Consider the following 16877-nt stretch of genomic DNA (forward strand, 5'->3'; position numbering starts at 1 on the left):
TTAAACGTTTTTTATTATTTTGGAGGGGGACTGCTCTATCTCTTGGATCTGAATGCCTGTTTCCCTCCCCAAATTAGGGAAGTTCTCAGCTATGATTTGTTCAAATATGCTTTCTGGCCCTCTGTCCTTCTCAGCCTTTCCTGGAACCCCAATTATATGTAGATTGTTCCTTCTGAAGCTGTCATTTATTTCCCTTAACTTTTCCTCATGGTCTCTTAATTGTTTTTCTCTTTTTTTCTCAGCTTCCTTCCTTGCCATCAACTTATCTTCTATGTCACTCACTCTTTTTTCCACCTCATTAACCCTCATCATTAGGACCTCCAGTTTGGATTGCATCTCATTTAATTGATTTTTAATTTTGGCCTGATGAGATCTAAATTCTTCAGTCATGAAGTCTCTAGAATCCTTTATGCTTTTTTCTAAAGCCACCAGTAGCTTTATAATTGTGCTTCTGAATTGGCTTTCTGACATTAAATTGTAATCCAAATTCTGTAACTCTGTGGGAGAGAATACTGTTTCTGATTCTTTTGTGGTGAATTCTTCCTTCTAGTCATTTTGCTCAGTGCAGAGTGGGTGTATGAGCAGGCTAAGTCAAGAATATCAACCACAACCTAAGTAAATTTCACCCTAGATGATTCTTGTTAGAAGCGAAAACCCTTCTCTCTGTAGCATTCTGGCTGTTCTCTCTTTAATTCTTAGGTCGAATTCGTAGGTGTTCAGGATGTTTTGAAAGTTATCTAGGTAAGTTGGTGGGACCAGGTGAGTGAGTACCCCTACTTTTCACCATCTTGACCCCCATCTTGCAGAATATTTTTAAACTCCCACTTTCAACACCGGAGAAAAATATAATCTGACCCTAAATAGTCATGGGTAATCTTGAACCTACAGAGCACAGGTTTTTTTTTTTTTTATTTTTTTAGTGAAGAGTGTGTTTTATTCCATTTACACCCAAATGACTTCTGTTCTTCACTTAAAATGTGAAGCTTCTTTTAGAGGGTACAAGGGACTCATCTACCTTACCTTGGTGTGCATGAACAATCTGAGTTTTCTTAGCTTAAAAAAAGTTTTTGTGTTTTAAAATATTTTATTTATTCATGAGAAACAGGGTCCCTCAGAGAGAGGCAGAGACATAGACAGAGGGAAAAGCAGGATCCTCGTAGGAGCCTGATGTGGACTTGATCCCTGGACCAGGATCACAGCCTGAGCCAAAGACAGACACTTAACCACTGAGCCACCCAGGTGTTCAGTTTAGAAAAACGTATCCAGGTTATTTCTATCATATTTTTCCAAATAGTGTCTTAGCATTGAAAATATGTTAGTGCCTCAAAAGTAAAAAAAAAAATTGTACACAAACACAGTGGCACTTTATCATAATAGTGAAAAACTTGGAAACCAATGAAATATCCAACATTATGAAAATCATTGTATATTAACTTAATTGAATGTTATATATCCCTTACATTGACAACTGTGAGGACTCCATTGTAATACAGATTAATATTTACCAAATAAAGTCAGATGGAAAGAATGGAACATGAAACTCTAATATAAGCTATGATTGTAACTATATACAAATATAAAAGGACAAAGTTAAAATGGAATGCAGAAAAATGAAAATAGCTATATTAACATGGTAAATTATCAATTTCTTCTAAAAATTTTTATCATTGTTTTAATAACTAAAATTGTATTTTGAGTTTTCTGGGGTTGTTCACCACCCCTCAGACTTTTCATCCCACATGCAGATGTTGTATGGAATACTACTCAGCCATTAAGAAATGAAATCTTGCGATTTGCAATGATGTGGATGGAACTAGAGGATATTATGCTAAGAGAAATAAGTTAATCAGTGAAAGAGAATTATAATATGATCTTACTTATATGTGGAATTTAAGAAACAAAACAGAGATGGGATGCCTGGGTGGCTTAGTAGTTTAGTGCCTGCCTTTGGCCCAGGGCGTGATCATGGAATCCCAGGATTGAGTCCCACAGCAAGCTCCCTGCATGGAGCCTGCTTCTCCCTCTGCCTATGTCTCTGCCTCTCTCTCTGTGTGTCTCATGAATAAATAAATAATCTTTTTAAAAAAAGAAACAAAACAGAGGATCATATAGGAAGAGGAGAAAAGATAAAACAAGATGAAATCATAGAGGGAAACAAAGCATAAGAGACTCTTAATCATAGGAATCAAACTGAGGGTCCCTGGAGGAGTAGTGGGTAGGGTATTGGGGTAACTGAGTGATGAATGTTTAGGAGGACACCTGATGTAATGAGCACTGGGTATTATGTAAGACTGATGAATCACTGACCTCTACCTCTGAAATTAATAATACATTATATGTTAATTAATTGAATTTAAATAAAAATTTAAAAATTTATTGAAGTATAATCAACACAATTTTAAGTGTACAATGTAATAATTAGGTATATGTATACGTTTGGAGTCCTAACTATTTATTTAATTAACATATTCATCACATTTTTTTTCTGAGAACACTTAAGTTCTGTTCTCTTAGCAAAATTCAGTTATACAATCCAGTATTACCAGCTATAGTAATCATGTCATACATTAGATGACCTTTTTCATCTTGTAACTGAAAGTTTATACCCTGTTACCTTTTTCATCTTATAACTGAAAGTTTATACCCTTTTACCACCCTTTCCCCATTTCCCCAACCCCAAGCCCCTCAAAACCACTATTCTATTCTCTGTTTCTAGAGTTTAACTGTTTTTTTTTTTTTCAAATTCCACAAATAAGTGATGATAACATGAAATATTTGTCTTTCTCTATCTGGCTTATTTTACCTAGCATACTAGTCCTCCAAATTCATTCTTGTCACAAATGGAAGGATGTCCCTCTTTTTATGGCTGAATAATATTCCATTGTGTACATATACCATATTTTATTTATCCATTCATCAGTAAATGGACACTTAGGTTGTTTCTGTACCTTGGCTATTTTAAATATTGCTGCAATGAATATGGGAGTAGAGATCTCTTTCAGATCATGATGTGGGATTGCTGGAGTATATGGTAGTTCTAATTTTAATTTGAGAAAGCTCTATACTGTTTTCCATGATAATCCTACCATTTTATATTCCAACCAACTGTGTACAAGGTTTCTCTACTAGCATTTCTTATCCCTTTTCTTTTTGATGATATAACTCTAGTAGTTGTGAGACATATTTCATCGTGGTTTTGATTTGGATTTTCCATATTATTAGTGATGCTAAGCACCTTTTCTTCTACCTGCTGACCATTTGTATGTCTTTTTTAAAGATTTATTAATTTATTTGAGAGAGACCAGAGCAGGGGGAGGGACAGTAGGAGAGAGGAGAGAATCCTCAGGCAGATTCCCAGCTGAGTGTGGAGTCCAACCTGGACCTTTATTTCACAACCCTGAGATTCATTATCTTGTGCTGAAATCAAGAGTCGAATGCTTGGTGTGCCTGGGTGGCTCAGTTGATTAAGCATCTGCCTTTGGCTCAGGTCATGATCCCAGGGTCCTGGGATTGAGGCCCACATCAGGCTTCGTGCACACTGGGAGCCTGCTTCTCCCTCTCTTGCTCCCTCTACTTCTTCTCTTTCTCTCTCAAATACGTAAAAAATATATATATATTTTATTTATTATTTATGATAGTCACACAGAGAGAGAGAGAGGTAGAGACAGAGGCAGGCTCCATGCACCGGGAGCCCGACGTGGGATTTGATCCCGGGTCTCCAGGATCGCGCCCTGGGCCAAAGGCAGGCGCCAAACCGCTGTGCCACCCAGAGGGCTTTATATATTTTTTAAAGAGTCAAATGCTTAACTGACTGAGCCATCCAGATGCCCCTATATGTTTTCTTTGGAAAAATGTCTATTCAGGTTCTTTGCCCATTTTTAAATTGTTTTTTTTTTCTATTGAGTTGTAGGAGTTCTTTGTATATTTTGGATATTACCATCTATTGAATATAGTGTTTCCAAGTATTTTCTCCCATTCCGTAGGTTGCCTTTTAATTTTGTTGATGGTTTCCGTGAAATTTCTAATATGGAGAAAGAAAATAGAATATCAATTACCACAATCTGCAACTGATACTGATCTAGACAGATCGTAAAATGAACTTAGAACTCAGAGAGGGTGTTGTGTTTTGATTGTCTAAAAAAGAAAACAATACAATTTTATTGTTTTTTTTTTGTAGAGGTGACTTAGAAAAAATAAGGTCAAATGTAGAGATATCTCTGTAATTTTGTTATTTCTTTTTAACCTTTAGGTACAAAATTATGCTGATGCCCTAAACTGGTACTATTATTCTCTGAGATTTTATGCAACTGATCGTACAGATTTGGACTTGGCCAAACTGCGGAGAAACATGGCTTCCTGCTACCTTCATTTGAAACAACTTGATAAGGTGCTTTGATTCATCTATTTTTTTCAAAGGCAGGAAGTGTCCTGTGCAGTGGCAGGGAGATAGGTACAGTTTGGTGTGTCTTCTTGGCTATGAGGTTAAGATATCTGAGAGTTTCTTCATAGAATATAAACTCAAATTGATACTTTCCTGATTTGTACACTGTAAACATGACTGATAGGAACTTCCCAGAAAGAGAGAATTTGAAAAACCATTAATTCCACTACTTACTGGGTTTTGGGGGCACCTTTTTCTGGAAAGTAATATATCATTGGAACTTCTAAACCAAGTTGTTTGCTACTAACCACCTGCAGTATTGTCCTTTGAAGCAGACTAAATTATAAGGTACACTTTTATTGGTCAACCATTCAGTATGGGAAAATACTCAGATAAAATAGTCTTTCTTTTATGTACTGGGTTACCTATTGACTATCCAACCACTCTGGAAAATTTTTAGCAATTGATTATCAGAACAAAATTCTAAGAGGTGAATGAGATAAAAATCTATTTAAAGATCGAGCCATTCATACTTCCTAGAGCAATTGGAACATTTCTTTTTTTGGGTATCATAGTATACACATAAGTGGGGGAAGGTATTGGCTTGTGGAAGGACAAGTGAGAAAGACAAGTGTAGACCCAGATAAAATATGAAGGCTTTTGTTGCTTTTCAGGTTTTAATGACAAGTTTAGGGGAAAATATATGATTACTGGTTGTATTCCAGACATTTTCTTTGAGTTTTTGTTTACTTTGAAGGGTTGTTTATTTGACTAAATACTTCAATTTTCTTTCAAAAGAATATTTACCATTTAGTTTGTATATTAAAAATTTATAGTTCGGGAAGAGAAGTTGAAGTATTACTTACTTAGTTCATGATATTTCAGCACAGCCTAGCATTTAAGTGTTTCAGAATGATAATTGACGCTACTGTTTACATAAAGACCTGAAAAACAGATTATCACACAAATTTTCTGCATAAGATACCATTAACTATTTCAGAAAGATAATTGCTTACTGCTTAAAGATATAAAAGTGATCAGAAAGTTATTTTAAGTTTCATGATTTATGTTGGCCTGGCAGAATGGGAAGGACCTGCATTTGGAGTCAGATATGCCATTTGGATGATTGTCTTTTCAGGCCAAGGAAGGGTATCTGTTCTGCTATCTGTTCAGCTAATACAGATAGAAAGAGTGCAGTACAAGATACTGTGATAGTCTCTGAGGGGTTATAGATATGAACAAGACATAGTTGCCTTTGACTCAACCAAGCAGCTGGCCTCAGAGTATCCTAATGGGCAGATCTTTAAAGATTTTATTTATTTATTTGAGAGACAGCTCGCACAAGCAGGGAGGGGGGCAAAGAGAAAGGGAGAAGCAGACTCCCAGCTGAACAGGGAGCCCAAAATGCAGCTCCATCCCAGGACCCTGAGATCAAGACCGGAGCCAAAGGCAGATGCTTAACTGACTAAGCCACCCAGGTACACCTAGAATATGAGGCTAGAATATGAGGTTGTTTTTAAGAGTGGAGGTTAGGCATAGGGGGCCAGGCTGGGATGCAGTTTCTAGGAGAATATGAAGTGAGTAGATAGAATCTTTCAAGACTTGAAGCAGTGCTTCTTTTTTTAAAGTAGCCTCAACACCCAGTGTGGGGCTTGAACTCAAGACATTGAGATCAAGAGTCATGTGTTCCTCCGATTGAGCCAGCAAGGTGCCCTGAAACAATGCTTCTTAAGTCTCCTCTAACTAATGTCAAATTTGATCCTAGGATAGGACTAAGCCTATAATATGGAATTCAAATCGTATTAGTAAGAAGGTGAAGAAGAGGAGAGCAGGAAACCAGGCATGTCCTAATAGTGTATAATCAGTGTGTGATTATATCACTGAAGGCCAGATTGGTAGTAAAACCAAAAGTTATTTTCAGTATGTTCAAGGTAATCTTGTTGATTACTGTTAGTGTTATTTTTCTCTTTCATCCTTCTTGTCTTGAACTTAGCAAACATTGATTTGGTATCTTCCATATGTAGGGAATACTCTCTTAATGCACAAAGAGAAAGGTGAAAAGAAATTACACAATCCATTATATTTTACTATTTTACTATTCCCACCTTCCCTTGTTAATTTTCATTGTCAAATGCTTTTTTCACTTCTTCCCTTGAGCTACTTGAACATTGTTCAGAATAGTTTATGAAACCATGTTTACTGGACCTGCTTAAATTGTATGGTTTTTCAGCTAGGTAAAACTGACCCTTACTAACTTTCTGTCATATTCCTCACAAATTTTTTGTCCTCAAACCACCATGCCTTACCCTTCCCTTTAGCAAAATACTTTATCTTGTAATTTTCTGAACTCATAGCCACTCACATGAACTTCATCAACTTCTCCTTTCTTTACTCTTCCTTTCTTCTTCTTATCTCTTAGAAGGAACTTTTTTTGAGGGCCTTCTCTACAATTCTCAACTTCAGCTTGTTAATATTTTTCTCTCAACTATTTCTTTCCCCATCACAACAATTATTCTGAGGTCTTCTTTATTAAAAAAAAAAAACCAAAAAAAAACAAAAAAAAATAAAATTAAAAAAAAAAAAAAACTTCCTTCAATCTTGTCATCCTAATAAAATTATAGTTCTTTGTTCTTCATTTTATCACCAAACTTTTGAACCTAAAATTACTGCCAATATTTTCTCAGTGCCCATTTATTTTAAAAAATGGTTATTGACTATCTATGTTAAATACTATCCTAGGCCTTGGGATATAGTAATGAACAAAATAGACAAAACACCTACATTCATGGAGTTTATTATTCTCCTAGGACAGAAAATTTAAAAATGAATATTATGGTATATTACAGAGGTCAGCAAAATTTCTGTGAAGAGCCAAGTAGTAAATATTTTAGGTTTTCTATGTCATGCAATTCTCTGTTGCAACTATTCAATTCTGCTGTTATACCATGAAAACAGCCATAGACCATATGTAAACAAATTGGCATGGCTTTGTCCTAATAAAACTTTGTTATTTAGGAACACTGAAATTTGAATTTCATATAATTTTTGTGTGTCATAAAATATTATTCTTCTCGATTTTTTCAACCTTTGAAAAATATAAAACCCTTCTTAGCTTGTGAACTACAAAAATAGATGGTAGCTTAGAAGTGGTTCAAAGGCCATAGTTTGCTGACCCTGTTATATATTAAAGAGTGATGAAGGAAAGGGTGGTATTAAATGTTTTTTTTGTATTAAATGTTTTAGAAGAGGAATAAAGGTTGAAATTTTAGATAGGGTGGCCAAGAAGGCCTCAGTGAGAAGGTGGTTTTTGAGTAGAGACCTGAGGAAATGAGGGATCTAGCTAGCTATGTAGATATCTGGAAACAAAACAAAACAAAAACAAAAGCATAGCATTCCAAATAGCAGGAATAGCAAGTGCAAAGGTTGTGGGGATAAGAGCATACCTGGGGCATCTGAGGAATAGCAAAGGGACTAGTGTGACTTCAGCACAATATTAAGAAAAGTAGGAGCTGTGATCAGGGAAATAGTGGGGAGATGGATTATGTAAGAAAGATCTTATAGTTCATTGTAAAGATTTATCATTAACTCTAGGTGAGATGGGGAGCCATTGGGGAGCTCTGGGCAAAGAAATGACATGATTTGATTTGCATTTTATTTTTAAAATTTTTAAAAATATGGAACACTTCATGAATTCACATGTCATCCTTGTGCAGGGGCCATGCTAATCTTCTCTGTACTGTTCCAGTTTTAGTATATGTGCTGCCAAATTGAGCATGGTATGACCTTATGATCTGCATTTTAATAAGATCACTCTTACCACTGTATTGAATAGGCTAGGGTGAGTGCAAGGGTGGAAGCAGGAGACCATTTAGGAGGCCATTGAAATAATCTAGGCAAGAGATGAGGTGGCATAGACCAGGGTAGAATTGTGGATGGGGATCAGATTCTAGATAGATTATAAAAGTAAAGATGACAGAATTCCCCGACATACCAGATGTAAGATAGAAGAGAAAGAATAGACAAGACTGACTCTAAGGTTTTTGATTTTATCACCTACTGCTCTCTTGATGATTTTCACATCTTTGAGTTTATAAACCGATCTTTTGAAGATCACTAGTAACCTTTTAATGATCAAGTCCAATGATCTTTTCTTAGTCCTTCTTGTCCTCTGATCTCTCTAGCACAAAACAATGTAATACTGTCAACTATTTCATCCTTCTGGAAACTTTGTGTTTGGCTTCTATGACATCTTCTCTTAATCCTATTTATTGCTGTGGCTATTCCTTCTCTATTTCTGTTACTGGTTCTTTTCACCAAATAAATATTGGATGAGGGTAGGTATTATCTTTATCTTGTTATCTGGTTCACTATTTTATCTCTGACACCCACAACCATGCTTCATAGATGTTTTAATAAACATTTGTTGAGTGAATTTATTCTCTGGTCTCTTCTTTTTTTTTTCTTCTGTACACTCTACTCCCAGTAATCCATCTTAGTTTTAATTCTTCATTCCTAAATCTGTATGTGTAGCCCGGATCTTTCTCATAGCCCACATTCACTTTTTTTACTATTTTGGGCATATTCAGTGATCTGAGACTGAAATTTTTAGATTCCTGGATTACTTCTTCCCATGTATTCATCATGTGCCACATCTGATCAGTTCTACTTCTGCAGATTTTTCCCAGCTGTCTTCTCTCCCATCTTTACCTCTCTACTCTAGCCCAAGCTTTCATCATCTTTATCATTATTGGAATAATCTTCTAACCAATTACAGGGAGCCACTCTATAATCTTCAGTTACTCCCTATAAATAAAGACAAAATTCCTCGGTGCTTAAGGTCCTCCATAATCTAGAAATAACATAATCCTATTTTATTTCCATTATATGTATACTGTGTTTATCCTAAATTGGATTATTTGCAGCTTCCAAACCATGATCTATGCTTTTCTACTTCTGTACCTTTTTCCATGCTTCTCCATTGCAAATGAACTTTTCCCTGCATCTCTACCTTATGAAACTTTTTTATGACAGTCTTGGCTTGATAAGGAAATTTCTGAGTCTTGCTTTTCCTCTAGAACTTCATAACACCTCTGTTTATACCTAGGTACTCATATTCTGCATTGTATTATAGTTATTTGCATACCTGACTTAGCCCCCTATTAGATTGCCACCTCCTTGAGACAAGGACCATATCTTACTTTATTTTCTCTGATAGCTAGCATAGAGCCTAATGTATAGTCAAAGAGACTCAATAAATACCTGTCAATTTCTTGTGATTAAAGGAATTGCATTTGTTCATGTTGTTTCTGACCTTGCTACTGTGGATAATTGGAAACCAAAAGTGATCAAGATCTATGCTTGATTATTAGAACTGAAGGAGTTTACGTTATTTTGGAAATCATCCCATTAGAATTTTCTATAGCTCAGTTCCTTTCTTTTTGGAAGAGAGAAACACATTCTGTTTTATTCTGCTTTAAAATAAAATATTAAATCATAGGTCAGAAGTTAATTTGGATGAGTTAAAGGAGTTGGAGAATATATTCCTCTGAACTCTTAGTAGATTATGTTATGGATTCATTAGTTCATACATTTGGCAACATCTTTTTGAGATAGCAATTCTAAATATAAGTAATTTCTTTGGTTTATTTTCAAAGTTATATATGTGTAAATTTTTCATTGCCATTATCCATTGAGAATATCTTCAGTACTATGTATGAGACAATATTAAACTATGTAGTTTCATAGACATCATCTCTGACTTTGGGGAATTTATAGTATCTTAAGTCTGGTATCTTAAAAATTCTCAAAAATAATATAATAAAATTAAGTGTAAGTCATAGGCTCGAATAGGCAGACTTTCAGTATAGAGGAAATGAACTTGGGTTCTAAGTATAGGAACAGTTGATCACAACTTGATATAATGGGATTTTGCTGCAAATCATAATATCTTAATACCCTTAATTTTCATTAAGAGATGAAGAATGGATTGTTTTGGTGATAGTCTGTAGTAAAATTAATGGTAATGTACAATTGAGCACTCTTTAACTCAGTGTAGGAATCTCATCCTCAGCTTACAACTGCAATTTAGCTACATGAAGTGTCATTAGTACTACTATAGGTTGATGAAACTAAAGCACGATTTCAAAGCACAGCATGGCAGTAAGAATTACAACAGTTACAGGATGATACTGTTGGGGCACCTAGGTGGCTCAGTGCCTGAGTGTCTGCCTTCAGCTGAGGTCATGATCCCAGGGTCCTGGGATTGAGTCCCTCATCAGGCTCCCTGTGGGGTGCTGCTTCTGCCTATGTCTCTGCCTCTCTCCGTGTGTCTTGAATAAATAGATAAAATCTAAGAAAAAAATGATACTATTAATAGAGTATTTATATGACCTAAAGTGAAGACTACCACATCTCATGTGTTGGTTTTATATTGGTTCTACTAACTATATGGAGTTCTAAAAAAAATCATGCCTTTCCATTGTAGTACTGAAAGTGACCTTGTGATCAGAAGTAAACTAGTAATGTTCACTAGGTGGCACTGTGGCCTTTGTTTCTATTATAACAGCTAGTCATTGATTTTGTGATGCTTTGGCTGGTGTAGCCATTCCCACAAATATATCTGTATGGATGTAAAAGAAATCACTTAAGTAAACATTAGATGAAGGTCAGTTGTGGCTCATTCCTGATATAGCTATACCATAAAAATACCATAATTGAGGTTTTAAGTCAACAAATATTTATTGAATGCCTAATCTGTGCCTGGTATTATAGAATAAGTAGAATACATGATTCTTTCTATACATAAGCTTAAAATATTTTTATGGAAACAAGATTTACACATACAACATAATTACAAATTAATAAAAATGTATAATCAAGTATCAAATTATGTGGTGAATATCATATGAATTTAGAATCAGAATATGTAGATAAGGACCTTTGTGAATACTGATTGGGTATATATATGACCTGAAGCTGAAAAGAGTAACCAATATGTTAGAAAACAGGCAAATCTGAAGAGACCTCAATAGGCTGAAATGATGAGCCCATTTGGATAAGATGAAGACAAACAGAATAACAATATATCCCATACTTGGATCCCTAAAAACAACTGTACAAGAACAGAATAGATGAAATGTGGCTTAAGAGCAGCACATGTGAAAGATTTGTGATGTTTTTAGTTGACTGTAAGCTCAACACCAGCCAATAATGCTGAGAAAATTAATTCAAATTAGGTTGCATCATGGGGTGCCAGGGTGACTCAGTGATTGAATGTCTCCCTTTGGCTCAGGTTGTGATCCCAGAGTCCTGGGATCAAGTCCCATGTCGTGCTCCCTGTGGGGAGCCTGCTTCTTCCCCTGCCTCTGTCTCTGCCTCTCTCTGTGTCTCTCATGAATAAATAAAATCTTTAAAAAAAAAAACCAATTAGGTTGCATCAATAGAAATGTGAAGGAGTGATAATCACCCTGTATTCTGCTCTGGTTATAGCATACCTATAATACTGTGTAGGATTAAGAGGTAACACTTTTGAAGGAGGATATTGACAAACTCTAATGTGCCAAGGAGAAGGCACTCAGGATGGTAAGAGCCATCTTATTTGAAGAATAGTTAAAGGAAATATGGATGTTAAATTTGGAAAATGGAAGATTTAGGAGGAACATAATAGCTTTCTCCTAATATTTGAATGGCTATCAAAGAGTAAAATAATTAAATTTATTCCAGGCGCCTGGGTGGCTCCATCAGTCAAGCGTCTATCTTGGGCTCAAGTCATGATATTGGGCTCCCTGCTCAGTGGGGAGTCTGCTTCTCTCTTTGTCCCTCCCTCCTGCTCGTTATCTCTCTCTCATGCTCTCTCTCGCTCTCAAATAAACAAAATATTTTTTAAAAATTAATTTTTTTTCTGGGGATCCCTGTGTGGCTCAGTGGTTTAGCGCCTGCCTTTGGCCCAGGGCATGATCCTGGAGTCCCAGGATCGAGTTCCATGTCAGGCTGCCTGCATGGAGCCTGCTTCTCCCTCTGCCTGTGTCTCTGCCTCTTTCTCTCTCTCTGTCTCTCATGAAAAAATAAATAAAAACCTTTAAAAAAATTAAATTTATTCTATGCCTATTTCAATGGGTGAGACATACAAGGAGTGAGATTTCAGGTCATCATAAGGAAACTATAATGATTAGACCTGTCTAAAACTGAAATGGATTTTCTTAAAATATAGTAAATTCCCTCTCCCTGAAGGTATTTAAGCAGAGAGTGACTACTTGGTGTTAATGTTATAAAGAAGATTCAAGCATCAGAAGAATTTTTTTGACTAAGAGAATTTTAAGATCTCTTCTAACATATTGCTCTAAAATATCATTATAATCTGGTAAAATCTATAATAGTCAAAGATTTTTTGGAGTTCATAAATTCATAGATTATTGAATTATAGAACTGAAGGGATCCTTACAAATCATTATTAATTTACTTTAAAAATCAAATTTATCAAAGTATAATTTATACTAAGAAACACTCATTTTAAGTATACAGTTAGATAATTTTGACAAATATATGCCCTAGTGTACCTAACTACCCAATCCAGATACAGAATATTTTATTACCTTAAAAGATTTCCTTGTGTTCCTTCCAGGTCAATCTCCATCTCCATTCTCAGCCCCAGACAGTGACTATTAGTCACTTTACATCACTATTGATTACATTTATCTTTCCTAGAGTTTCATATACATGTAATCATACAGTATGTGCTTTTGGTTTTTGTTTTTGTTTTGGTCTGGCTTCATTCAGTCATCATCATGTTTTGGAGAATCACTCATGTTGTTGCATATATCAATAGATTGTTCCTATTTATTCCTGAGTAGTATTACATTGTATGGATATGCCACGATTTATTTATCTGTTCATCTCTTGATGACATTATGGTTTTTCCAGTTTGAGGTTATCTTGAACAATGCTGCTATAAACATTCAAGGTAGAAGTCTTTGTGTGGATATTTGTTTTGATTTCTCTGAGGAAATATCCAGAGGTGGAATTGCTGGGTTATGTGATAACTATATTTTTAAGTTTATAAGAAACCACCAAACTGTTTTCCAAAGGAGTTGTACCATTTTACATTCCTGCCATCAATGGTGAATGTGCCAGTTCATTCACATCCTTGACAATATATGGTATTTTCAGTCCTTTCAGTTTCAACAATTCTAGTATGTGTATTATGGGTTTATTTTAATAAAGTCAAATTTATTATATTTTTCTTGTTTATTGTATCATTAGAAATCAATTGTAATTGATTTTTAAAATTATGGTAAAATATGCCATTTTAACCATTTTTTAAAGATTTTATTTATTTGAGGGAGAGTGAGCGAGAGCTAACATAAGCAGGGGCAGAAGGAGAGGGAGAAGCAGACTCCCCACTAAGCAGGCAGCCCAAAGTGGGGCTCGATCCCAGGACCCTGAAATCATGACCTGAGCCGAAGGCAGACACTTAACTGACTGAGCCACCGATGTGCCCCTTAACCATTTAAGTTCTGTGGCATTAATACATACACAATATTCTGCATCCATCTCCAGAGCTCTTTTTATTATGCAAACTGACACTATGTGCCCATTATTAAACAATAACTTCTTACTTTCCTCAACCCCCAACCCCTGGCAACCAGAATTCTGTGTTCGATTTCTATGGCTTTGACTACTTTAGATACCTCACATAAGTAAAATCATACAATACTTGTTCATTTCTGACTGCCTTACACCACATAGCATAATGTCCTCAAGGTTCATCCATGTTGTGGCATGCATCAGAATTCCCTAACTTTTTAAGGCTCAGTGATATTCCACTGTATGTGTATGTATGTGTATATATATATATACCACTTTTCATTTATCCATCCATCTGTGGATGCTTCCACCTTCTAGCTTTTGTAAATAAAATTGCTATCAACTAGATATACAAGTATCTGAGTCCCTGTGTTCAGTTCTTTTGTGTATATACCTAGGAATAGAATTGTGGAATTACATGGTAATTCTATGTTTAACATTTGAGAAACAGCCGCTGTTTTACATGATGGCTGTGTCATTTTATATTCCCACCAGAAAGCACAGGTGTCCTAATTTCTCCACATCCTGATCAACAATTGTTATTTCCTAGTTTTTTGATAATATCTATCCTAATGGGTATGAAGTAGTTTCTTGTATTTTTGCTTTGCATTTCCCTAATGAGCACTGATGTTGAGCATCTTCTCATGTGCTTATTGGCCATATAATTGGGCATTTTGTATATCTTCTCTGGAGAAATTCCAAGTCTTTCTGCCCATTTTTTAATTGGGTTGTTTATTTTAGAGTTGTTGAGTTGTAGGAGCCCTTTAATATTCTGGATATTAACTTATTATCAATATATGATTTGCAAATATCTTCTATTCTATGGATTGTCTTTTCCCTTTCTTGATAGTGTCCTTTGAAACACAAACATTTTGTGATTTTGATGAAGTCCAAATACTTATTTTTTATTTTGGTGCCTGTGTTTTTGGCGTCATATCCAAGAATTTACCACCAAATCCAATGTCATGATTTCCCCTTAAGTTTTCTGTCTTTTTTTTTTAAAGATTTTATTTATTTATTCATGAGAGACACACAGGGAGAGGCAGAGACATAGGCAGAGGGAGAAACACGCTCCCTGCAGGGAGCCCAATGTGGGACTCAGTCCCAGGACCCCAGGATCACAACCTGAGCCAAAGGCAGATGCTCAACCACTGAGCCACCCAGGTGCCCCTCCCCTTAAGTTTTCTCCTAAGACTTATAATTTTAGCTTTTCCATGTAGGTCTTTGATCCATTTTGAGTTAACGTTTTGTATCTGACTTCATTATTTTACATGTGGATATCCTATTTTCCCAACATCGTTTGTTGAAAAGGCTGTCCTCCTTCCATTGAATGGTCTTTGCACCCTAGTCTAACATCATTTGAACATATATGTGAAGGGTTATTTCTGGGTTTTCTATCCTAATTCATTGGTCTGTATGTCCGTATGCAAGTATCACACTTTTAATTACTGTAGCTTTGTACTAAGTTTTGAAATTAGGAGGTGTGAGTCTTCCAAGATTGTTCTTTTCTTCCAAGACTTTTTTTGGCAACCTAGGGTCCCTTGAGATTACATATGAATTATAGGATTTTTTAAAAAAGCTCTATATAAAACAAAAATGGCATTGAGATGTTCATAAGGATTCAATTGATCTCTTTGGGTGTCTTCTTTTTAAAAAAATGTTTATCTTTTATTCTGAAAAATATATATGATTTTCACTATTTTTTAACTTTAAAATTTTCCCTCCTTTTAACTTTTATAACATTTCCTAGTTTTATGTGTACAATATAGTAATTCAATACTTCCGTACTACACCCAGTGCTCATCACAAATGCACCCCTTAATTGCCATCACCTGTTTAACTCTTTGCCCCACCCACCTCCCTCTGGTAGTCCTCAGTTTGTTCTCTATAGTTAAAAAAGAGTCTATTTCTTGGTTTGTCTACCCCTCTCTCCTTATTTTCCCTTTGCTTATTTGTTTTGTTTCTTTTTTTCCCTAGAGACAGAGCACAAATGGGATGGTGGAGGGGCAGAGGGAAAGGAAGAGAGAGAATCTTAAGCAGACTCCACCCAGGGCTTAATCTCACGACCCTGAGGATCATGACCTGAGCTGAAACTCAATAGTCAGTCACTTAACTGACTAAACCACCCAGGTGCCCCCCATATGTAGGTCTTTGGAGAAACGTCTGCTTATGACTTTTGCCCATTTTTTGGTTGGAATATTTGTTTCTGGGGTGTTGAGTTTTATAACTTCTCTATATATTTTGGATACTAACCCTTTATTGGATATGTAATTTGCAAATATCTTTTCCCATTCTGTAGGCTGCCTTTTAGTTTTGTTGATTATTTCATTTGCTCTGTGGATGCTTTTTATTTTGATGTAGTTACAATAGGTTATTTTTACTTTTGTTTCCTTTGCCTCCAGGAACATACCTAGAAAGAAGTTGCTATGGCTGATGTCAAAGAGGTTTCTGCCTGTGTTCTCCTCTAGGATTTTTATGGTTTCAGGTCTCCATTTTAAATTTGTTTTTGTGTGTGCTGTAAGAAAGTGGTCTAGTTTCTGGGTGGGTACATTTCTGAATGTGAAAGTGGGTACATTTCTGGGTTTTCTATTATGTTCCATTGATCTAAGTGTCTGTTTTTATGACAGTACCATACTATCCCGATCACTACAGCTCTGTAATATAACGTGAAGTCAGAACTGTGATGCTTCCAAGCTTTGATCTTCTTTTCCAGGTTGCTTTGGCTATTTGGGGACTTTGGTGGCTCCATACAAATTTTAGGTTTGTTTGTTCTAGCTCTGGGAAAAATATTCCTGACCATAGAGGAAAAGCTCTGTTTTTCCCCATTGAGGATAATGTTAGCTGTGGGTTATTCATATATGGCCTTTTTTATGTTGAGTTATGTTCCCTCTAACCCTACTTTGTTGAGGGCTTC

At 35.7% G+C, this 16877-nt stretch overlaps 1 protein-coding gene and 1 non-coding gene across 8 annotated transcripts in view; one reads left to right on the forward strand and one right to left on the reverse strand.

Annotated features, from left to right (window-relative positions):
- Positions 1 to 16877, forward strand: part of TEX11 (testis expressed 11) — a 311406-nt gene that overhangs the window by 153770 nt on the left and 140759 nt on the right. For all 7 annotated transcript variants that reach the window (XM_072816896.1, XM_072816892.1, XM_072816891.1 and 4 more), the window contains one exon: positions 4250 to 4387. In XM_072816896.1, coding sequence (XP_072672997.1) covers positions 4250 to 4387 — 138 coding nt within the window. The remainder of the gene's footprint in view (positions 1 to 4249; positions 4388 to 16877) is intronic.
- LOC140628848 (U6 spliceosomal RNA) lies at positions 8050 to 8156 on the reverse strand. The gene has a single exon (XR_012026782.1). It is a non-coding gene; the product is annotated as a U6 spliceosomal RNA (small nuclear RNA).

The sequence above is a fragment of the Canis lupus genome, chromosome X (assembly GCF_048164855.1).
Source record: "Canis lupus baileyi chromosome X, mCanLup2.hap1, whole genome shotgun sequence".
NCBI lineage: Eukaryota > Metazoa > Chordata > Mammalia > Carnivora > Canidae > Canis > Canis lupus.